Here is a 25,945-nt window from a genome sequence, read left to right on the forward strand (position 1 = left end):
CATAGAAATTCTAATAATGATGACATTATTATTATTATTATTATTATTATTATTATTATTATTATTATTATTATTATTATTATTATTATTATTATTATCACACAAACATCTTGCAGCAAATTAGAGGAAAAGCAAACAATATTTTCATTAAAGACTAAAAAATAAAACCGATTTTAAAACAGGCTGAGTTCACACAGCCTCCACTACAATACAGGGATTAGGAAAATATTAAAGATTTGGAGGTTTAGTCTAATCTATTTTATTGAGACTGTATTTCTCAAACATGGCTGACTAATGACCCGGTGGGCCCGGCTGAAGCCGGAGAGATCAGTGACATCTTAATGAAGCCACAGCGCTTCCATGCTTCTGCAGCAGCAGGCTAAAGAGGAAGAACGTCGGGGTCGGGAGGCAAAATGAGCAGAGAGCGCAGTTCTGCTAGAAACCCGGGGAAGAAGAGAAGCAGACCGAAAGGAGAAGACAAAGCACAGAAACAGGCTGGAGACAGATAAATTAGAAAGTACAGTCCGTGCAGTTAAAATAGATTTATGGCATAAGGTTTCCCACTAACGTCCACCCACTCCTGACACACAAGGGATTCACTGTGTGTGGCTGAGGAGCATTCCCAACAGCTCAGGGCCTTTAATTATCAAAAAAAGTGACAACTCAAGTGGGAAATTTTTTTTTTTTATTTTCATTTTCTTTTTTGCTTCTTATTTCTTATCCTCCTCTACTCTCTGTGTTGGTGTTAGATGAGTCAGCCCCAGTAATCGTTAAGATGGGCCGTCACTACTGTCACTGCTGCTGAACATGGGAGTACTATTGGGGAAAGGTCTGCGTCAGCAAGTTCGCACACAGGCACACAGGCCAATAAAAGAGGAAAAGGAATGGACGTGAGTAAAAAGGGAAAGCGAAAAATGAGAACATAAACTTTAGTAGGTTGGACCTGTGTCGGTGGCGCATCAAAAGCCGACACACTAAATTAGGTGAAATTCTAGTATGACTGAAACTGTAGCACTTTTCAAAAAGGATGGGAAGCAGAAGTAAAACGGCAGTCTCATAGTGAACTGTTCTGTTGGGAACATATGGAACAATCAAATCCTTAATATGAGATAGATTTGGACTTCTTAGAGCTTAGCATAGATATGTAGATCATTCAGGGAGTTAATGAAGAGCCGCAAAAACAAGACAAATGAGATTTCTACTGCAATATTTTGGATCAAGTAAGTGATTTTAGTAAAGGTTTTGGGAATGAATTCCCTGAAAATCTGAGATGTTTAAATCAGAACTAAAACAACTTTTTTCTGCAGATTTTTTTCAAATCAGTCTCAATGATGTACTGTTATCCTGATCATAGAGTAACTGCCCAAAGGTTGTTTTTTTTTGCAATGTCATCAAAGCTTAAAGGATTTCCTTATATTGATTTAATGTAAAGGGTTTTAGTGTCTTTTAGTGCAATATGTATATAAACTAGCCTTGCTCAAGGGCCATAAAACTTGAAAATGAGAGTCAAAAATGTAAAAATAGATCTAAGCAGTGATGCCAGTTGTTAGACAATTATCAGGAGAACAGAGAAAGATCTGCCTGAGCCTGTAACATCGTCTGGGAGTATTTCCCTATCTGTTCACACATTTCGTGGCAGAGCTGAAATCTAATCTTCTGGAGAGGTACAGGAGCACACGGAAACCAAATGAGATCAGGTGAGGGTGGGAATGGTGCAACTCCCCAAGTCTACAGATTGTACTACCCTTAAAGATAGTAGGAGTCATGTAACCGCGCCTCCAAAAGTGACCTAATACCCCCTGGTGATGCACTCAGGACTAAATCACACACAGACACCCTCATAATCTCTCAATTATAAGCTACTTTTTTTTCTATTCCAGCCCTATTTCAAGTGTTTGATGAGCCATGTGGGGAGAGAGGGAAGGAAACAGTGATGAGGGAAGACGAGAGAGGACCTGTGAGGTGACATCGCCAGTGAAGCAGCACAAACCGCTGTGGCTTTGTTGGAGAGACGGAGGCAGACACGGCTCTCAGCATGGCTTCGCAGCCCTGGCGCCTCCTGGAGAAAATTGATTGCCCGGTTTCAGCTGTACAGTCACCCGAGGCAACGGCTTCACTAGGGCTAATAAATGTGCAAGATAAAGACCACTTGTCATTGTACAGATTATAAACTTTGACTCCAAGATGCGCTGGCAGAAATAGAACGCTACCAGGAGCTGATAGCGTAAGGAAACCTCATGGGATTAGGATGGAGAAATATGAGCTTGGATTTGGCATCTGGTTACACAATGTTTACAGTTGCGTAATTGAAATTGCTGGAGATTTCTGGCTGTAGTATCAATTTCAGAGCTGCATTTTGCAGATCTAATGAACACTTATGGGAATAATTTTTTATAGAAGAAATAAATCTCCACCAAAATAAGATTCAGGAAGGGCAGCCCTTTGCCTCAACTGCCTTTACAAAGTAAAGAAGGAGTAATGGTAATAATACCACCAGGAACAACACACATAACTCATAAAACTCCCGTCAGTGTTGTGTAATTATTTTAATGCTATGCATTCTGACTCTCTGTGTTTGCTTTATATGTATCTGGTGACGCTTGTTTCATGCAGCATAAGATGTTTTAGATCCCAAAAAGCTGGGAAAGTGCTAAAATCACAAAGTTCCTCCTTTTCAATGAAACCTATTTGCTGAGGTAGAAATATTGCATGTTTTTTTTTTCCAGTAGTTGTATAGACTACTCATTATTTGGTTGCTAAAAACCCCAACAAGAAAAACTGTAGCAAAAACCTATATACTTATCGCAACATTCAGCATTCTTATGGAATATTGCACGTTTTCCTAAGATTGAAAAGCTCTAATTGTAACAGTTCAGCCTACTTTTTTGCAAAGTTGCAGCCATAAAATAAAATGCACTGATAGATGCAACACAAAATTGCAAATAATTCAGTAGAAGGGAAAACAAAGTATAGTTTTCAAATTTTTCAACAAATACAGTTAAAACTTCTCCCACTGACAGATTGGCCTTCGCCGCGCGGTGGATCTCTGAAGTTCGTCCAGCAATACCATGGTCCCTGCTTCTTTGATTAATCCTCTTCTTGCCTTTTAGTTTAGGTGGACAACATTTGCCACAAAAGGTTTGCGTTTGGTTTTCAATCTGTCCAGTTTTGATTGAACAGGAGTCTGCAGCATGTGAGGCTAAGATTGGGATATTGTTCCAGAGCCTAACTTTGCCTCTGTCTGCTCTTCTCCTTGGTCGTCACGATGATGATTGTTCAATAATGTTTTCTGACAAATCTCTGGGTCTTTCACAGAACGGCTGGCTTTATACTGGGATTAAATTACACAAAGAGAGACTACGTTCTAAGTTACTCAAGATTCCTGGAGGCAATTTCTTAAGTGGATATTATTTAGGAGCTAACCAGTAAAGGGGGACAAAAGAAGAAAGGAAAAAAAGCAAACTAATTTCTTATCCACTTCATCTTATGCCTCATCTGGGTTTTCTAGTAAGCAGAGAGATCTAGTGTTTTTTTTTGTTTTGTTTTTTTGTTTTTTCCCCAGCACATGGGCCAGCTCCTCGGGGGAATCCCAAGGCGTTTCCAGGCCAGCCAAGAAACATAGTTCCTCCAGTTTGTCCCGTGTTTTCCTCTGGGTCTCCTCCCACAGCGATGTGGGATGTGATGTACCTCACCAGGAGGCATCCTAGCCAGATTCCCAAGACACCTCAGCTGACTCCTCTTGATGTGTGGTGATTCTGTTTTTTTTTTTGTTTGTTTGTTTTTTTACTTTCGATTATATTAAACTATTTCAGGCCCCAATACCTACACAAAAGAGATGCAATATGTGAGGCAAGTGAGCATAACTTGAGATATCAGTTGGTGTGGAACAGCAGACAACTCGCAAGGCACTTCATCCAGAAAATAATATGTGAACAGCAAGAACGCTAAAGATGCACAAGCTGCTCACGAGCTTAAGTGGCGCTTTCTCACATTTCTATTTTCAGTTTACAAAGAGCAAAATAATTTAAGACCTATTTACATCTATACCGCAGGAGAATACAGCGTGAGCACGCTGTGAAGAGTAAGCCTAAGTGAGAGATGCTTCAATAAAAATCACCGCAAACAAGTAAACAGTCAGGTTCTGACCATCTTCGACGCCGGCAAACTTGATGGAGCGCATTTCTGCCAGATCGAATACCAATACATATAAGGGAGAGGAACTTAAATATTTATACTGAAATGAAAATCCCGTTATCCCACCTTTCTCTAGCCAGATCCCTCTTCAGCATCTCCCTGTGTCTCCTGCAGTCCCACCCTGCTGGTGACATTAAACACCGGGCTGCCTCCGCCTCCGGACTAAAGAATAGGTCAGCTCCCTGGCTGCCGTCTGCCAGCAAACACACACAGTTTACAAATACACTCACACACACACACATGCATGCACAAATCAGGAGTACGCCTGCGAGAAGCTACACACATGTATGTGCTTATGCCCACACCTCGTAAATTGCAGAAGCATGAATTATTCATAACAGTCTGAAATGAAACAAGGTTGAGTAATTTTGTTACCTTTAAGAGCAAAATAACCATGGATTAAAAAACTTAGCACTAAACAACTAAATGAATAAAGTTAGCTTTTTTTAAGTGGCATTAGTAAACAAAGATTCAAATCAGTTGCAGTTGTTTTGATGTCATTATTTTACCACATAAGTCACATGTTCAAATGATGAAAGACAGAAAGCAATACATTTTCTCTTTTCCCAGCCAGCGTGTTTTTTTTTTTGTTTTTTTTGTCACTGATTGACAGGAAGAAGAATAATGACCGAAATAAACCTCAGACTCTTTATTTGTCAACGTGTTTTTTTTAGAAAACGGTCCTGAAGGATGGAGCGTATACAGCAGCAGGTTTTCCAGGGTGTTGCAGTTGAGGAGCTAATGAGACAGCCGACATCAGCAGTGGCCTTTTTAATGATGAATGTTTGTTCGGTGGCTTCAAAGAGCCAACTGCATAAAGTTTTCAATATTTTCGCCCTCATCATATTCGAATGTAGTTTTTCTGACGTGTTAGTTTTTACCGACGCTGTCGAAAATCCTCCACGTCCAAATCACTCTTTTAGCCGTCTCTAGAAAAACAGAAAAATTCATCACAATCTCACACACATTACCTTGTGAGATTTAGAATAGCCAGCAAACGGTCGCGCATTCAAAATGAGAAAACTGCTGCGTTGGTATAAGCAGTGTGCAGACGCTGTAGGACGTTATAACAAGACACTGCAGACCATGGAGAGTCAAAAGGCAATTGCCCCATATACAGAGGTTAGACTCCTCAATGCAGCAATCCTGGGGTTGATTCCCAACCTTTCCTGAAACCTTTGCTGCATGTCTTCCCCTTCTCTCTCAGCTCATTTCCTGTCTGGTGACTGTCAATAAATGCCTATAGAGCTGAAAACAGGCAGAAGCAACTTTCTTTAGTCTTTAGTGTAGGGAAGGTGTAAAAAAAGAAAACTCAGTAAAACAAGTAAATGGAGGCAGTCAGTTGTGCAAACCTTTATTCAGATGTATTCACTGAGTATGTGATTTAAAACATTTGAGCGGTTCGGATTTCATGCAACATTTCTGAACTTATTTCACCTCTAATCCACACATACACTTGAAGCGCTGGGCTGTTTGCATCCTACTATTCCTGGTCTTCCAAATCACTCTTCACAGATGCCTGAATCATGGGAAAAATAATATTTCTACAGGGCAAATCTATATAATCAGTGCATATTCAAGAGGCACATTAACACCTATAAGTTAAGGTATTTTTTTCTACATGACTTAATCTAGCTAGTATTATGCTGGAATGTGTAGTTTTCAAAATACTTCTGTTTTACATTTTTTTAAATGGCTTTTTAAATCTTCTCATGTTGAAACAATTGTTTCTGCAAGGTTTTTTGCTAATGTATTTCTTTCTTGGTATTGTGTCAACACATATCTATTTCCTCCAAACCAGAAACCAGACCACATTTCTGGACAAAGAGTCACATTTGCTCATTATCAGTTAATCAAATAGCTTCAATTAGTAGCTTCTAACTCTCTAAACCTTGTTTCTTAATTTAAATCCCAAGATGAAAGAACAGATTACAACCACTAAGTGCACAAAATGAAGTCCGTATCTGTGAGAATCTGCAGTGTGTGGAGCTAAGATTGAATCGGCTCAAAGTAATGGCCCATTATGCATTAAAGAATAATTAAGAAAAAAAAAAAAAAGGTTGACAAAAAAAAACAAAAAACTTTATTTTTGGTGACACTGCTAAATATAATTTGTAGCACAGACTAAAAGTTTGTGATGCTTTACTGTCAAAATTTCAGTTTAGTTCTCATACACTTGGAAATTGTAGAATATAAGATGTTTTATATGGATGACCTAACATTTATTTAATAGGATGTTATATTCTCCAGCTGGTACTTCAAAAACGCTTTAGTCTTTTGCTGAATGCAGAGCCATATTTGTTACTGCTGACAAGACAGGTTAGAGGCTGAGAGTAGAGGCTGAGCAAAATTATGACACCTCATATTATGTGAGCGTGCATATTAAAATATGTGTCGACGACTGAATTTACAACAGCAAAGCAAGTGTAATTTCTCTGGTCAGTCTTAAAGGCTACAATGCAAAAGAGAGAAAACTACAGAAAGAGAGAAATGAGAAAATAGCTCAAAGGCTACAAGGGAGATTCAGTAATCATCAGGGAAGTCACTGAAATGATGGAAGCGTTGTTACAGGATTTCATTAAAATACATGTGAAAAGTTCAGTTTGCCATTGTTATGAGCAAATCTTGACTAAATCTAGACGTCAGAATTAACAGGAAGCTGTGAAACCACAATGCCTAGACACACAATATTAAATGCGATTTTAAAAAGAAGTGTAGTTATACACAAGCATCAAGCTATTAAATCCAAGTTTTGCACTGAGCTGCACATTTTTCGTCTGCAACACCTCAAAACAGCACCTCTCTGCTGAGAGCGCAGGTTTTTATGACAATTTATCTTGCGACGCTCTTCTCAGCGGGGAGCAGGATCTGGCAGCATCATTAGTCTGTCTCCAGTAAATGAGCTCCCATTCATCCTGCACCCGCATCCGTCTACGAGTGTTTACGTATCTGGAATAATTAAAGCCAAAATCAACGCCTTGGCCGCGAAGAGCCGAAGACAAAAGACTCCGCTGCTGTCTGAGTGAAGTTGATCAAGATTACACAATTCGTCATGTTTCACTGATGGTATCTTTTCCTTCTTTCTTTTTTTTTTTTTTTTGACAAGGAGAGAACACAGTCAGAGACTTTCTGGGATATAATCAAAACATGTGGCGTTAATAAATGCTTAATTTTGAAAGCCCAGGACGGGACCCGCCACTTCACACAAGTAGAACCTGAAGGAGCTTCCAGGGAAAGTGGAAGTTCTACTAAAAGAGAGCAAATTGGGTCAGTGGTAAGAGCACAGTGGGTCACAACGTTAACCTCAGAGACGTAAACATGTCAGAGAGGCTAAACTCCTTGACAGTCCACCTCCTTTTTCAGGAGCAACAAAGCAACAAGCAAGCTCAGACTGACATTTCTGGGGCAGATGTGTGTGTGTGTGTGTGTGTGTGTGTGTGTGTGTGTGTGTGTGTGCTGGTGCATAACCGTGTTTGTCCCTGACAGACAAATTGACTATCTCTAGATAAAAATGCATTAGGGACAAAACAAAATGAGCTAACTGTAGTAGCAATGCAACCAAATGTTCAAGATAACTGATGTTCAGCAGCACTTCATTTAAACTAATTAGCTTTGCTTCATTTCCTTTTTCAAGCAGGTTCGCCTACCGCCAGCACATCATCAAGTTTAGAGTCTGCGTCAGGAACCTCATCCTTTGTAGAGTGGAACCCCCATCAGTTATCCAAACACCATATTCCTCCAACATGATGGAAATCTGGTTCAACTGAACTTGATATTGTTTGACATTCTACATCTCTACTGAGGGACGATCTGCAGAATCAACTCATGAACTACTTACTCCTCTCTAACCAAGCCTCAGCCTCATCAAGAACTAAATCAAAAACTAAATTAAGAAATGATTTAACTTCATGTTTCTAAAAGGAACTAGTTCTTATTCATTCATCTACTGATTTTTTTTTATATAAGGCAAAGTTTTAAAGATTTAGGTCATAGCATCCAGTCTCAATAAGAATACCAACTATATCACTTCACTGCATTTGCAATTTATCTTTTTAATTCTCTCCTGTTTGTTCACATACACCGTCTTTTAATTTGGCCCATTACGAATATGTTTCTCCTTCTGCTCAAGCCTGTCGCATAAATTATAGATAACATCTGTACTGTTTGGATGTTTCTCTCTCTGGAGTCCTCAGAGAGTAAATCTAGAGGTGACTGGATGCATAAATTTGCAGTTTCGTTCCTCTGCTTACCTCCGTTACCCAAATTTGGACAGATGGAGACACTCCCTACCAGCAGCAGGCTCTGTCCAGTACCAACAGAACAAAAACAGATCTACAACCTGAACCGCAACAATGGGCAAACAGCAAAACTGCAGAAATGTCTAGACTATTTTCCACCGAAAGCGCATAAAGCTTGCTCAGAAAACATAAGTGTACATATTTCATTCACTCAGAAATAGCTTGAGAACGTCGTTTGAGTCATTTCTCTTTTGGGGGAGGCTGCAGTCTGTAAGAATAAAAACCTTACAGCACATGAACAGTTTCTTCCCGGCTGGAGCTGAGCTGTTTAACACATCAGAGAAACTGGACTTTGTAAATTAGCTTTTGTAATCTTTTGCATATTTTTCAAATCCCTGCACTCAGTTTTGAACCTTGTGCATCCAAATACTCTGTTGAAAACATTTACTTCTCCTCTGTTGTTTTCCATGTTTGAAACTTTTTGCACAGATATTAAAAATGAAAAGAAAACATTCAAACCAAGAAAAAAAAAGAACAAGTCGGTGTAACAATAGACCGAGCAATAAACCCTGAGTTTGATTCAAAATTTTCCCAGAAGGGCCGGGCGCCCACACACTTCAGGCACGCACATGGCCCAACAGGAGGAACACACCGACACTTGGCAGCAACACATGCCACTCACATGTGCACGTGTCATTGTGGACTGAACCGAAGCACGAATTTGTCGTAACAACTCTCCAGCGTGGGGTCTGTGCACAGAATGCATGGACATTCGCACTATTTGGACTCCTTGTGAGGTCTGAAGTTAATTATACTGCAGTTCTAAGTGTCCTGACTGAAGGTTCCCCAATTTTTCAATCCCCTTTTCCTCATCTCCTCAAAGCTTTTTACCGAGCTCAGCCCCTTTAGCTTCAACTCCTAATACTTCAATACTTTCCTGGGTTTTTATGAGATGACACACTGCAGCTTTTCTCTTCTTGCTTGACCTCTATGTGCTACCCCACATTATTCATTGCCTCTCCTGGAACGCTCCGTTTCCTCTGGCCGTCCCTCATTATCCTCTTCTGCTACATTCCCTGCTTCTTTAAAGGAGAAGATGAAGAAGCTCTGATGCTTCCCCTGTTATAAAAAAAATCCCTAAATTCAGCCTAATCTAATAAAAGCCTGACAGGATCTTGCTGCTTCCACATGTACATATTTTACCTGCTATTTCTTGATGTCTCAATCGTTCCTCTAATATTGCAGCACTTTGTTCATCTTTGTTGGACTTTTTCAATCTTTTCTGCAGCGTTATTTTGGAACCAAACTTAATTACTCTCAAATGCCAGAAGAAGCATTTCAAGATTTGTTTTTTCCCCACTCATTAAAAGGTGGCACTAACATTTCAACAATAACATATCTGCTTCCAATTAAATGTTATAGGTTAAACAAAAATGCAAGGTTCACTGCTGAGCAAGATGAGCATCTCTAAAAGTATAAGAGCAGGTGTCTCTGCAGAAAAAGTGTATTTATTAATGAAAGAATGTTCCATATCAACAAGTTTGAATGTAAAATGTATGTGTGGGCATAATTATACAGGTGAAGCAGCGCAATACATTGATTTCTTTTTCCCCTTTGTCTCGAATACTCCTATTTTTTTTCTCTGACAAATATTTTCATATTTGATTATTACCTTTCATCCTTGATTTCAGGCTTTTCAGCTGTTTACACTGATGTAAGTGCAGTTAGATTTTTGAGTTGTTTTCATTGCAAGTTGATTTCTGGTTATTTTTTAAATCTCTTTTGTTTCCTTACTTTCTGTACAAATTTAATGGTGAATATGTTAATAAGCGTACTACCTTCAAATATACAGACAAAATGAACACCAGTGGAGAAACACAAACGGTTGTATTACACACTCACAGTGGCAACCAGGTTTCCCTTATAGAGTACACACAAGAAGATGGAAGAAACAGACTTAGTTGTTTAAAGGAGAAACTGTTTTCTACCCATTTTCTTTTCTTTCTTTTACTAAATTTGTGATACAAGAAATTTTGTAAATTGTAGTATTGTGATATTTTCACAAAGTGCTAATCTATGCTCCACTTATGTCCTTCAGTTGACGAAACAAACCTCTGTACTTTGAAGTGAATCAATCGGCTTTTAGATCAGGCACCTAACAGATGGTTCACATCTTGTCAGATTGTCATGCAGTTAGTTTGTTGGGGGAAAAGCCGAAGGAATATCCAAACACCATACGCGCTGACAAAGTCCTGGTAATTACTTCTGTGCAGGTTTGGCTCATTTCAAAGAATGAGCAAAGGATGGGAGTAAATGAATAATCAATATCACTGACAGATTGTTAATAATAATAATAATAATAATAATAATAATAATAAAAATCCATTAGCAGCAGACCCAGATGCAAGCATTATAAAACAGTTCATAAAACAGAACGCTTGCTGCGAGAAGCAAATAGCTGCTTTATTGGCCCACCAGCTCAGGCCTGTTTAAATTGCTCTCCACCCACTGCTGTGCAGAGACCCATGCTGCTACCACACAGACAGGGGTTTGCAAAAGTCAGCTGGTAGCTGCTCGACAGGACAGGCGTCCCATTGGGGGTGTTCTGGTAAAGAGGCCATTTTTTAGAGATGTAAGCAGGATGGTGGACAACATTAACACAGAAGCCCGAGGTGAGGAGAGGCAGACTGCACGCATTATCAAGCCACTTCTGTGTAAAGCAGTGTTTGCCAGATTTATATCTATTGTATGTAGGGCGCTGTGTGAGGATTGGATTTGCACATCCTAAGTAACAAGACATGCACAGAACTAATAATCTCCTAATATCGAATTTCCAAGTCTTTATTAGTTTCTCTGGCTTTGGACAGCTGGTGTACAACAGAGGAATTTCCCTTAACTAACGAACACATATGGGCGTGTAATGAGGTGTGAAACCCATAAATACAGAACGCCATTTTTTATCTGTAATTAAATCAACAGCAAATGAAGCCGCACACATTTTCCAGTTGTTCGGGCATTTAAATCCAATTACTTTTTAATAATGCAAGCGTGAGGATTCGTGCAAAATATATCAACTTCATGTTAAGAAACAGAAAAATGTAAACTGCTCATTTGCTTTCTCCTTTCCACATCTTGACCTGAAAATCAACTGATTCTCATTGACCAAGAACAGCACTTTTAGGTGTTTTAAGTGTTTTAGAGTATTTTTGATTTCTACATTAAATGGTTTGAGACCAACAGGGAAAAAGGTCAGCTTCAAATCAGATAAGAGAAGAAATGTCAGAGTCATAGACTGGAAAACCAACCCAACAAGAACCAGGGAAAATCAGAACAACATAGCGATTAATATTCATCATCACCGTCTCGTCGTTTGTAATATTGCAATTACAAAAGTCGACTTTGATCCAAACATGTATACGCTTTTAATACTTAATGTGACATGCATTCAAACTTTCTTTCTATTAATATTTTGGACTCTTATACAGACTAGAAGTCATTGTATTTTTTATTCACACGTGATAATAACGGTCAGTGACAAGATGCTAAGACTCAGGGAAAGCAGAGGGGACATGGTACTGATTGAAAAAAGAAGAGTATGTTAGTATCAGTGTTGCACACTGTTGGGTGGTCCAACCAAGCGCCCAACCAGCCAGATATCCAACCAACACTTCAACCAACCCACCAAGCATCTGTCCAATAAATACTTACGGACCAACATCACAATATCGCAGTTGGAAAAAACTGATGGGCAGTCCAACCAAATAAACAACCAACTGCATGACCAATGCACCAATATATTTAATGACAACTCTAACTATAATAACAGTGTGTGCAATTTTAAAATCAGAAAGACCTGATGCATTGTCAGGCTAACCACCTCTTCAACCAACAAACCCACCAATCAACAAACTAGCTGTCCAACCAACATATTAGCCAAACACCATCAAGTCTTGTAAGTTTGGCTAAGAAACTAACTAGCAACAGACTATCCGATCAGCACAACCAATTGAAATAATTAACAATATGATTAACATATTTTAAAAAATAATTTATTTGAAAGTTTGTTTTGAGGAGTATTTAAAAACTTAAAAAAAAAATGCTTTAAAAGGCGTTTCCACAGCAACTCTCTCACTGACAGTAATCTGTGAGGAATTACAACTCGGTACGTTGGTATGGGACATCTGGTCAGCCTAAAGTAATGATGCTTACTGCTTAGAATACAGACATGCTGTGAATTCTGACTAAAGAGCAGCCTTGTGCTCGCAGTTCCCTCTGTGTTTTGGTCTTGCATAATCAAAACGTCTGCAATCTAAAGACTCGATCTGTTCCTCTGGATAATCTTCACGCAGACAGACGTCCATCTTTAATTGACCTGCCTCGCATACATATTGGCTGGTTTGTATTGAATTCCTTCTCGTCAGCAGAGCTTGTGTTGATGTGCAGCGAGAGGCTCGACTCTCAAAGCGGTAATCCGCTCTCTGTGCACTCCAGCATTAAAACCAAGAGGAATTTGACAATGTGTAATATCCACTCAGTATAGAAATGTTATTTAGCTCTCATTTCTGCAGCTAGAAGTCAGAGCTGAGTGGCAAAGAAGATAAAGGAAGTAAGCAAAGCAAATTGTCCACGACACAGCTAAAATATAGGCAACTGTACTCCACAACAGACGGGCCTAAGGCTACCAAGGCCCTTATGTAAACCCCTGATGTGTGTGCAAAGAGCAAGACCTGAAATCACCTGGAAATGACTGCAAGAGAGAGTTAAGTTTTGTACTCGAGCATAAAAAAGTAAATCAGCTGCAGAAAAATAAATGCTTAACTGTCTGTGAGAAGGGAAATACTCCCACAGTAACTGTATGAGGACAGAGACTGTAACCTTTCAGAACTAGAAAACAACAAGAATCAGCCAGCTGTCACAGCTGCCAGCAGGAGCAGAAGAAGAAGGAAGGAACAAGGGATTTGCCATGTTTCAGCTCAACAACTGTCAGTGTGTCAAACTGAGGCAGCGCCGTGCAGAAATTCAACACTGACGTATTCAAAATCCCACTGACGTATTGTGATGTGCTGCCTCTTAGTCGCCAGATTCTTCTTTCTGTGCAGACGGACAGAGTGAAGAATAGCTAACCGTTATTGTGCACCATAAGAAATGGAAACCACGTTGGTTTTCTGCGCAGTTAGCTGCAACATTAACAACATGCATGGTAGAGATTGTCTATGTGAAATAAACCACTGGCAGGTAAATCAAACCTGGAATTAAGTATAAATGAACAGCCATGGTCATAAAATGATTCCTTTAAGAGCGAAGACGAGAAGGTCTGAAGAGCCAGAATGAAATGGTTTAGAATTAATTTTAGAACCATTTATTGTAACTTTTTATTTTTAAATTTTGGGTATGCAGATACTGTAAAATTTACAAATTCAGCCCACATTACGTCCAGTAATTATTCTGGTGATTAAACGTACTTCACGCACCATTAAGAATCTAATTAGAAACCCTTTTCACACCATTTTCAATAAACTAACCGACATCCCAGCCAAATAGCTATCCCTCCAACAATTCAACCAACCAACAAAGCAAATACCTGGTGAACAACCAAACCAGCCAGCCAGTTATCCATCTGACTACAACTAATAAACCACCGCAATTATTCAAAAAACAAACTATACCACCAAGTAACAAAAAACACCAATCTACGCAACAACCTAGCCAAACAAAACCTGCTTGCAGCAGCACCACTAACCTAAAACATAAATCATATAAAGCATTGATTTGGATGCTTGTGATCATCAGCTGCAGAGAGCTTGTTTTGATTCCTACTTCTTGCTGGAATAAAGAAAGACAAGAAGGCCAGAAAAGATTTTCAATAAAAAATTCATTCAATGAGGATTCTAGAACTGAAGATACAGAATATTAAAAAAAGTGAGCTACATATAAAAGTATTCGCCAATTATTTGAACACCATGAACAATATCATGAACCATGGATCTGCCTCACATTTTGACCTTGAATATCTTTACCAGGGATGAATAGTTGTACAACACAAAGCTCTCAGATTGGATCTTTGCAGATTTGTACATAAAGATGCTAATGCACTGACCCTTCTGTTCAGTGTCTTGTTGCAAATCCCCAATTAATATTTTTCTAAGTCTTCAACCTGGTTTGTGGATGATGATTAATGTTGCTGTATCTTCTCGGTGGTCTCATAGTGAAGATTGATTGTGTCCACAGGGAGTGTATCAGCCTTCATTTATCCATAGTTATTACTGATGTTGCTCTATTATTATAAGCTATTACTGTTTCACTGTAGAGTATGTTCACTTGTCTTGTTCTCATTTATTGTGTAGAACCACATAAAAGCTCTGAATCAAAGATTTCATCATTTATGAGTGGGCTGAGTTATTTCATTTAGTCGGTAAATATTTGTGCTATTCATAAGTTTGCCTGTTCAGAAATTATGTTTTATACAGTATATACAGTATTTGATGAAATTAGCTCATATTTGACAGCTGAAATTAGCATTAGCTTCTCAGTTCATTTTCAAGATCAGATCCTTATGTTGATATATTATGAGGTTTTACTGCCATTTGCTAGTCACATTGACACATAACTATACTGACCCAGTTGCTAATTAATGGGCTAAGTCACTTTTTTAACCTTTTGCATAAGGACACAAATGTCTAGATGGACATTTTTGCTATATAATTAACAGCAATTTCTCAACATGAGATCTTATTTAGATTTAGAGAATTGATGGCGCCACAGGTTTCTTTGGGGCTAATGTAGCAATCCACCTGCTTGCTTTTTGACTGCAGTGGTAATTTACACTTTCTTTATGATGTGACTAACCAGTAATGACTTAATATGCAATCTCACTGCACATTAGTCTTAAAAGATGGTTGACTATTAGGGCTGAAACTGAAGCTGCAAAGTTTCCAAAGTGCTGGCCAAGCAGCAAAAGCTCTATAAGGGAGACGATCTTTCAGTAAAGATACAGGAGCCATGAAACATCTAAGAACATGCCAGCTTTAGCACCGCTCTCATTTTCTCACCAATATTCTGGTTTTCATCTAAGCTAAAAGCTAAAGGTGCCTCTCGCTGCTGATCAGAGCAGCTGAGCAGAGTGAGTAGGTTTCAGCAAAGTCCGAATGTCAACAGGCCCGACCACTGATGACTGCTCTAATGGGGAACAGAGGGCAGAGTGCAGCCACACCAGTTTATGCAAATGCTTGCTTAATGAGGAGTTTAGATACCTCACCTGCACAAGTGTGTCAGTGTGTTGCTCAGTTATATCATGTCAGGGCAGAATTAATGGAAAAGGTAGCGACATACATTATGACTGTGAAGCTGAATGACTCAATGCACTTCTGACTGAGCAGCATGCAGCAACGGCGATTAAGTAGTACAGGCTAAGTGGCAGCTAAACAACATATTGTTACTGTTATCTTTGGGTAAATTGTTCAGGCCAGAACTGATGAGATAATGGAAACTGGTGGAGGGTGACTAAGTACACTTGTTCACGTAGTAAATTTGTGGCACAGCTAACGATATCAAAGATAAAGAAAGATAAACTCCTTTCAACTTCTATCGTTGAAAGGAGATATTTATATACACTGTATCAACTTTTGTTTCTCAGAATCAGACAGTGACAAAAAGATTCTTGTTATAGAACAAGATTATAAAAAAATAAATTTTATTTGCGAAATGTGAGAATAAGAAATCTTTCTTTGCCATTTTCGCCAAAGTCATATGTTTAGATACACTAAGATGCCTTTAAATAATTTAAAAAAGTACAGATGAAGATGAGATTTTGCCCATGTGGAAGATAACTATCAATAGGTGAGTTAACCTACTGATAGATTTATTCACAATATTTGAGTTACATGGCAGCACACTTGTGCATGCATTGTAAGCCAGACTTCAAATGCAGCACTTATTTATGTGACCTCATTCAAAAATCCAAAGAGACAAGATTTTAGGTGGAGAACTGTTCATCTGGTCAATCTTTGAGTATAATCTCCAGACACAGGACAAGAATAACGAAACAACTAAAGTGTACATTTTGTAACATTTTAGAGATAAAACGTTACAGAACGTGTGTTTCGAACCCAGAACAACAACAGATTTTGTGAATATTCAGGGTAAATCTGCTGAGATGGTATCATTATCCACAGAGAAACGAGAGCTGTACCAGCAACATCTGAAACCCATTGAGAGTGGAAGAAGCATTCCTACAAAAGTGACATAGAAAGCAAAATTACAGTTTCATAAATGCATACAGAGGCAAAAATCTTTCTGTGGCCTGTTGAAATTGAAACAAAGTGTTTGGCCATAATGACCGCTAACAGATTAGGAGGAAAAAAAGGGAAGCTTGAAAGCCTGTGATCAAGTACAACAGTAGCAACATCCTGTTGCCTCATGAGCTTTGCTGCTAGAAAAACTGGTGTACTTCACAAAATGGATGCGAAAAATGTTAAAATATTAAAATACCATATCCAAATGTCAGACAGGAAGTCAAAGTTTGGGGACAAAACTATGGCAAAACATGGAGTTTAAAGAGGAATTCTACCATTAATGAGAATGTGCTAACTTCTGAATTTGAAGAAAGTAAGGGAGGAAAAAATCTCTCATTTTCAGGCATTTAGCAAATAGAACTTGTAATTCTAACAAACAACAAACAGAAAAAAATTTTATTGTCAGAGGGTTGTTTTTTTGTTTGTTTTTTTAAACAGCGTATGTAATTATTAACAATAGCCAATCGAGATCATCCAGACCTGTGGTCACAAACTCCAGTCCTTGAGAGCCAGGAGTCCTGCAACTTTTAGATGTGTCCCTTGTCCTACACGCTTGAAATGAACGGCTAAACTGAAACAACAGCATGCAGTCAAGTTCCACAGATGATCAACTAGTACTGGAACCAGGTCAGCTGAAGCACAGAAACATCTAAAAGTTGCACTAGAAAAAAGCTCAAATGAACAAGCACAGCAGTACCATCAGATAACATGATAACTTAGAGAATCACCTGTGCTGTATTAAAGTTGGAGACATCTTGGCTTATAATTATAATTTGATCTGTAGGTCAGTTAAGAAGACGCGAGTTTGTTGTGAATATCAAATTTTTCGTCTATGGATGACTCTCTTTCATTCACAGGTTCTAGAGAGATCCTGGACTCATAATACAGCGCCGTCTACCGCCAACGCTCCAACATGTTGAATGAAAAACACAAAAGATAGAAGAGAGGAGGAGAGAGCACTTTTCCCTGTGATGGTAATGCAAACATCTCTCCATCTTCTCCGTGTCGTTGTGCGAGCGGATCCGAGCGTCTGTCGGACAGATGACGCCATTCGCAGATTGAGGCTGACATCAGGGTCTCTCTCCGCCCACAGAGCAAAGGGGCAGTGTGCGTGTGTGCGAGAGAAAAAGTGACACTGTGTGTGTGTGTTTCCAAGCCCAAAGCCAGATTCGGAGTCATGACACCACACACACACTGATTCAGAAAGCTTTGGGGCAGAAAAGGAGGATGGAGAGAAGGAGGGATTGGTAGGCTTCAGTGAATCATCATCTCACTGTGTGGACAGAGAACCACAAGAAGTCCCACTTCTCACACAGAGCTACATATTAATGCACTGGTGCATGGCAGCTAAATGTGTACATCAGTATGCAGAGAACGGATCATCATTTCCGTCACGGCAAACAGTTCAGAGAGATGGAAATAAACGTCCACGAGTCAGTTGGACATGTGGTTTTAAGGGTGAAAGCTTATTTTAAAAAAATAAATAAATAAATAAATACTACCCAGACTTTACGGAAAGATTAATGAAACTCACTTTATATATTGCTTGTCATCTTTCAAACATCATTTTCTGGTCATTTTTTTGTATTTGTTTAGTTATTTTCTGTAACTAAAAACAAACATTTGTGTACTATGTACTTCAATAAGAGACGTCACGGGACAGAAGTCAACTTTTCAGAGTAGTTGTTTACGTTTTTAAACACATTCATCCTTCAATAGCATTTTTCGTGTTCTGTAAAGCTGCAGAAAAACATCTGGGATGCGTGACAAAACACTTCTGAAATGTCAAGAATATTCTGTGAAGTTGGTTCATGAAACCAACATCTGAAAAAGTAATTGCCCTTTAAACCTAATCACTAATGCCACCCTTAGCAATGACAACTGCCATTAAGTGGTTGTGATATCTGACACAGAGTTGTCTGCATCGCTGTGGAGGAATCCTGGTCTTTTTTTTTTTTTCCAGAATTACTTCAATTCAGCAAATTCAGCTTGTGTTAGTTAGATCAGACCATAGAATCTCAATCAGATTTAAGTCCAGAGTGTGAAATTCATGGTTTCACCCCCAGACCGCCACGATACCACCTGTAGGTTAGACGTTCTCTTTTCTGAAATGCTCAGTCAGCTTTCTGCCGGATGTTATGGGGAAAAAGAAAGAAAAGAAAAAAATTTGACATATTTTCAGTATGGAAACATTTCTTAATACCTGATTCTTCTTCCTCTTAAAATTACACAAATTAGCATAAAACAGCTTTTTCATTCATGTTTCAACAATTTGTAAACGCAATTTAAAAAATGAAGTAAATCAGACTCTAACATATTGTGCAACATATCTTTTAAATCTTTGGCTTAAAGATCCAAAATGTGTAATCCACTTCTGGATTACACATAAAAAGAGTTTCTAATTTCGATTTGATTGAATAATTTCACATTAAAATTTGGCAAATGGTTTGACATGTTAAAGGAATTAATTAGTTTTACTCACATATTTTTTTAGGAACCACTTCCTGAGAGGTTCATCATTTCGATATGCTGGACATGAAGCAGATTGGAATGCAAAGTTTGAAGTGCTTTTTTTTTTTTTTTTTCAATTATTATTTCAAACTTTGTGCGCTTTGATTGACTAAAGTGTCAAATCCTGAGAAACCTTAAATGAGATCAAGTGTTTTGTATCTTTAAAGAGCTGCTGGTGAATCCCATATCTTCATTTAGCATTCAAAGCGTTTCATCCTTCAGAGACCTCCTTACTGACTCCGAGCTGAAGCAGTTTGAAAGATAATAGGCATAATAACAGGCATGCAAAGATTCACAATGGGGAGTCTAAACCATCGATGTAGGTGTGTGAGCACTAGAGAGAGAGAGATGAAAGAGAGAAGTGGTTAAGCGGGCTTAAAGACAGAGCTATGCTGGTGAATGACAAGACTGGGCCCAGTAGTGTTATAAATAATAAAGAATGAAGGGCGAGAGGGAACGAGAAGACAAGGCAAAAAAAAAAAAGTTGATAAACAAAAAAGCATTAAAAAGCTTTTATAGTTGCCTTATATGTGATAGCTTTAATAAAGTACTCTCACTTCTACCACTAAAACTATTTTGGGTTTTATTTAATGAGGGAAAGTTAAGCGAAGAAAACCACTAGAATGTGTGAAAGTAACATTACATACAAAGTAGTGCAATTAATCAAGAGCTTAAAACAATGCACTTATTATGAATGCAGTTTTCGATTTGTTTTGTTTTTTTTTGAATGCACTATTATTGTGAATGTACATCCTTCAACTGGCTTATCCATGCAAAATTCATTAGCAGCACTTTCAGTCTGGTGAGGCTGAAGAGAGGGACCACCAGAGACTTAATTGGCTTTTTCTGTTTTGCACCATGGAGCGGAGATGAACAAAACTTTCCTAATGAGAGCATGTGTTAGCACACGTAGTGTATTTTCACTGTTAATGCCCCCTTCATCCAGAATTAAGGTGACCTCAAATGCTGGATTGTGGGCACATTTGCAAAACACGTTTCCAGTTCAAAGCCAGAAACTGAGCAAACTGTGTACATGCAGCTCCCTGACGATTTCTTAACAATCCTCATGCAATGTCACGACTGTTGGCGTCACAACTGCAATAGGATGTTTCCTCATGATCTGCAGGATATCTCTGCAACAGAGGTTTCTGTGACTCCACCAGTACCATCGTTGCTTTGGAGAGGAAAACAGCAGTAAGAGATTAATGAGCTTATCATTGGCATGAGTGGATGCATCTGAGAGTGTCTTCTGCAGCACTGAGAGCTGCTCTGAGCACACAGCTAGAAAAGTTAAGTTATGTTTAAGGCATCCTGAACAATTCTGTAGTTTTAAAAGAATGCAGAGTTACGGTCAGGATCTGTATTCTCCAAGACAAATATTTGTCCATTTTTGTTTCCAAATAAGATCCTGAAGACAACTTCAAATGCAAAATTTGACATTTTATGCAAAACCCTGCTTTAAAGCCTCTGCTCTCTCAGACACCTACTGTGACATTGCTTTTAAAAACAATTAAAGACTGATAAGAAAGGCTAGAAAGTGATCTATTTTATAAGTCACTAATATGTCTTCTCATAGGTCCTCAAGAGAAATTGAAATAGTCCACAATGATTAGAAACGGGTCAAAGTTTCACAAAAAAAAAGATATGAAATAAGCTGCAAAATTCTGATCTATGAATCTCTAAAGACATCATCAATTCTAAGAGAAGCTGCATTCATGTATCCTTTTTCTGCTGCCTCCTTTTTCATTACTAAACACAATACGAGATATTTTGAATGTACAAGAAAAGGTCAGTTTTATTTCCTTATTTTGTCCCCAAGTATGCCTCTTTGTCATGTGGTGTAGAGGTTGAAATATTCCACGATAAATTTAGACATAGCTTACAAATGTCTCAATTTGTAATGTAAGTTTCTAAATGTTTGACATACATTTTACGTAAACTCAACGTTTGCAAGGTCACTTATTTCCATCTCTGGCTGAGGTAGCTACTAGCAGGCGTCCACCGAAATGCAATTCATCCGTTCATCGGCTGGAGGGTGAGAGGAGCTGGCTGCCTGTTAACCTTCGTTGTTACACCAAGCCCTCTGTGTTTTTCTCTTGTGTTTTCCACATGTTCCCTGCCAAAACTAAGGATCTGTTTGTACTCCTCTTTCAGTACAACATACTAAAGTTTCCTGGTTCTCCGTCTGGATCCCTGTTTCACGGCTGGCAACCTCAAGGCTCCTCTTCATCTCCACCTTCATCCTCCGTGCTACCTGTCTGCCCTCCATCACTCTCACCACTCAACCTTCTGCCTTCTGCTATGATCTCTCGATCGCTTACCTGCTCCAGGCCTTCTCTCTGCTCAGCTTGCTGCTTCTCTCCGAAACACTTACCTGCTTTAAGCCTCTGAGCTCTTCCCGCTCAGTCTGCTGCAAACCTCCAACGTTCTTCCCACGTCATCTGCTCCAAGCCTTCTGCTCTCCCTCTGGTCCAACATCTTGGAACCTCATCGGTTCTTCATTCAAACCTCCAAACAAGCCAACCACCCGGTCTCCACTCGTTCCTCCCTGGCAGACATTTCTTCCACCCTGCTCCCGATTCCCCATGCCAACAAGATGCCACTCTGGACCAAAACCATCTCACTGTTCGCATTCTTGTAAAACAAACTATTTTAAAAGTTTTTTTTATTGTTCTTCTGGGAGTAATCAAAAACCATGACAGTTACAATTTTTAATGAACATACCCAATGTGAAAATACCAATATATGCGATGAAACCATATATCCAGGCGGTTGCAGACTCAGGGATACATGGTATTTTTTTCATACTAGTCAGAGATCTGCATTGATGCCAAAGATAATACATTAAAATAAAAACTGCCAGCCTGCCTACCTGCATGCCCACATATCCATCCATCCAAATACGCACACACACATATAAACATGTATCTTTATCCTTTCCAACATTTGGCTTTTCTGGAAAGCAGCCTTCAAAAAATATCTGACATTGTCAAAAGCAGAACTAACAGATTTATTCAATAAAACCTTGAAATACTAATATCGATCTCTCACAATTAACATAGATAACCTTAACTTCCCCTCATCTTATTTATTGTAGCATTGATCGCTTTGAATGATCAGCATAGTTATTTGCTCTATTCTGCATTGAAACATACGAATGAAAATACCACTGAAGCCACATTTCTCACCCTAAATTGTATATTTTCTTAAAACCATTTGCGCTCATCTTCCTGCTATGACTTAACAACAACAGAACACCAATAAATTCACCAGTAAAGCTGTAATCACTGCCAATTAAAAAAAAAATCGTGATGTTCTATGCAGCAGGTGGCTGTCAGAAAAAAAAAAAAAAAAAAAAACATGAACGTCATTTTGCATTTATTCTTGATTGAGTTATCTTATTCGTTTCAGTGATAAAGAAACTGCAATTAATTTTGTTGAAAATGTGATTGAAAGACAAGCACAAGGCAGTGTATCACTGAGAAGTCAAAGAAAACGCAAACATGGTAACTTTTGAAGCAATTAACCCAAGATTGCTCAATAGTTGGAAAAGTGGGTTCATGGTTTCCAAGGTGGCAATGTGTGAAATAAATGAAGTACTGTATTTATCAGTTTGACATACATTTTACGTAAATTCACTTTTTCAACGAGAATTCTGACATCAATTGCAACAGCTGAAAAAATAATCACAAACCATAAACTTACATCTGTGTCAGGACCCTTATCGGCACCAGGACAGGAGAAGGTGACAAACTCATGGCACCGTTTGTGGACCACAAAACAACAAACTGAAAAAGAGAAGTAGAAGGAAAAAAAAAGTATTTAGTCATCATAATTCATGAAGCAAAACTGTGTTTCTGTCATCGTTCTCTTCTGTAATCATTAAAATGATCTTTAGATATTCGTCTGAAGTGGAAAATATCTGAGGACAAACAAACACAAAGTACTTTATCCTTGTTCTGCTTTATGTAAACTATTTAAGCAGAGAGTTTCGACAGGAGAGACAAACACTTAAGGAATGGCGGTAAGCCACTGATTGCGCAAGAAAATTATCATCAATCAACCTAAAACTGAGTTATATGAACACAACGAAGAAAAACCATAAAGACAAGCAAATGCATGTGCACACCCACACTCACTCCCACATCGAAAAAACAAAAGACATAATATTCAGATTGTTCTACAGATATTGGCTGCTTGTAATCTGTTGGAGTTGATGGAAATGGTGTTATTGTCTTCCACTAGACTGGGATACGTCTGACCAAAGTGCCACTCAGTGTGACATGACTGACATGGCACCTGACGCGTCTCAGTGTCAGCAGTGGTGACATTTGCATTGGGACCTCGCCGCAGATCCAGAGGGAAGAGCAAAAAAAAACAAAACCCATGGACATCTGTGACAGCTTGCACACAAGCTGACTGTATTTTTCTCCGTCATTATCTGAAATTTGCTATTCTTTTCGTCTTTTTTTTATTTTTTTATTCTCACACGATCTGTCTGCTGTGCTCTTTGTCAAGCTGCCTGCCTGTTCATGTGAGCTTTTGTGATGTCTGACCACAGAATACGTGTGGTTTCTGTGTTTCCCAGTGCCAGCTTAGTCGCTGTTGCCAGACAATCTGACGGGTGCAGATGAAACAACAGAAAGAGGTTTACGTAGAAGTCCAAGGAACAGTGGGGGGATTTCACAGACTCTGGGAAACAGCGGACCGACCAACGGACGGATATGTGATTGGAAGAATGGATTCACATTAGGACTTCTCAATATATAGTAAATCTATCATTATTGGAATATTACGATATGTAATATCAAAATACCAAAAACATTTTGCATTGCAATAACCTCTTGTACAATCACATGTGGATGTGGAACTGCGACCATCAGGTCGTCCTTGCTGCAGCCTACTTACAGTGTGTGAATCATGAGTGTAATGACGGTTTTATTATACTCCATTTTAACCTCAATTTATCGGCATTGCTCACAGTTCACTCCTTACTATTGCTTGGTGTTGATCTCAGACCTGCTTGAGTGTCTCCCAATGAATTAAATGGAACGACTTGACACTGATCTCAGTTCAGAGGTACGAAGGGGTCAATAAGAGGCATACACTGGAAAGGATAAATCTAGCTTCGGGCAGTGTGTGTTTTTGTCAGAGTCAGTGTGCGAGTTAGTGAAGCTTATCCAAGACAGAGACGATATCTCTCTGTGGCTGAAATCCCTGGCGTCGCCTTTTGACTGCATGCATGCTCAATGAATCGCACACAAATCTAAAAGCAGTGTTAAGAACATAAGAGCCAATGTAGTGCAAATGACTGAACAGAAGAGACTCTGCAAACTCATGTTTGGTCACAATCAGGGAAATCCACCCCCATCAAAAAAAAAAAAGAAAAAAATAACATCACAAAAATCGGTTGAGTTTTATTTGTGAACAAATACAATTATTAAAAAAAACATTTTTGGAATTTAAAAATGGGTAAAAATAAGTTTATACTTCACACTTTTTCAAAGTGTGAAGTATACTAGTAAGCTACTTTTCCTACAAAACTGAAGCTTGATGCAAGTGTGCTTTCCATTTTATAGTTTCAGGTGCTCTTTTTGTTACAGAATAATTTTCAAAAACCACAAAAAGATGACTGTCACTTTTTTTTCATGCTTTCAGGAGATTTAGGATGTCTGGATCAAAAATATAATACTTGTCCTTTAGAATGACGAATTGCTCTCTAGACTTTACCCAAAATTAGAGAATGATTTCTTTCATAACTTTAACACACTAACAAATAAAAAATGCAAACAATAGGGAAATAGCACAGAACTTTAAAAAGTGCTTGCTAAAATAATCGATTAAACTGAAACTTCAACACTGTTTGACTCCAGAATTTTAAGACACATTTCGTAAATCAGAATTGCAAAAAAAAAAAAGATCTAAAACTATTTAAAAACTGCTAGATAAAACCTTTGTTGCAAAAACCTGGTATTCTTGTCCTATTTTTCTTCCAGAATGTGACACTTAGCAGTACCTGCAGCCTCTGCAGAGGATCCAGTTGTGCCGAGCGGCAGAACATTGGCAATCCAGTGACACAGAGACACATTCTCTGGGGATATTATGATTAATTACTATGTTCTTTGTTTCGCCTGCTTAATTACACAACCACACAGATAAGGAGCTTTGACATTATAAAGCAGCTTACACCACAAGTACACTGCTGTGTGGCGGACCACGGTAAGCACATAATAACACTTTGACTGGAGAATGTTTCACACATACTCTTACAAATGTGGTCATGTTACTTCCCCAGAGAGTGCATTTAGACCGTTTTATCTAGTAATCAACAGAGTCTCTATTAATAGAGCTGCGTTGCGCTGGGGATTCCGCGAAACTACTTGAGACAGATCCTTGGTCGATTTGGATCTCCCAGAGTGCATCCAAACATACAAAGAGGACGGCTTTGATCCGAGATTCATGAGAAGAAAATGGAGCAAAGGAAGTAAAATCTTGAACAGATTATTTTTGCGTAGAGGGCTGTAGGATTAGTCTCGAGATGAATGCTTCATAAACAGTTGTTGGGCAGAAGTTGGGCGACAGGTTTTTACCACTGCTGTTTCTGTGCTCTTTTGGATGTTCATTCAAACACAAAGAAAAGCTTCCTTCCCCCCCACCAAGAAGGCAGGTGATTGTGGAAAAATGTTCTACCCCCCACCAGCAGCCACCCTT

General features: G+C 38.7%; 1 protein-coding gene across 2 annotated transcripts in view; it reads right to left on the minus strand.

The window, feature by feature from the left end:
* The window catches only part of prkcab (protein kinase C, alpha, b), a 98,794-nt gene that overhangs the window by 45,162 nt on the left and 27,687 nt on the right, over positions 1 to 25,945 (minus strand). For both annotated transcript variants that reach the window (XM_007557338.2, XM_007557337.2), the window contains exon 3: positions 22,940 to 23,022. In XM_007557338.2, coding sequence (XP_007557400.1) covers positions 22,940 to 23,022 — 83 coding nt within the window. The remainder of the gene's footprint in view (positions 1 to 22,939; positions 23,023 to 25,945) is intronic.

The sequence above is a fragment of the Poecilia formosa genome, unplaced genomic scaffold (genome assembly GCF_000485575.1).
Source record: "Poecilia formosa unplaced genomic scaffold, Poecilia_formosa-5.1.2 Scaffold88, whole genome shotgun sequence".
Taxonomy (NCBI): domain Eukaryota; kingdom Metazoa; phylum Chordata; class Actinopteri; order Cyprinodontiformes; family Poeciliidae; genus Poecilia; species Poecilia formosa.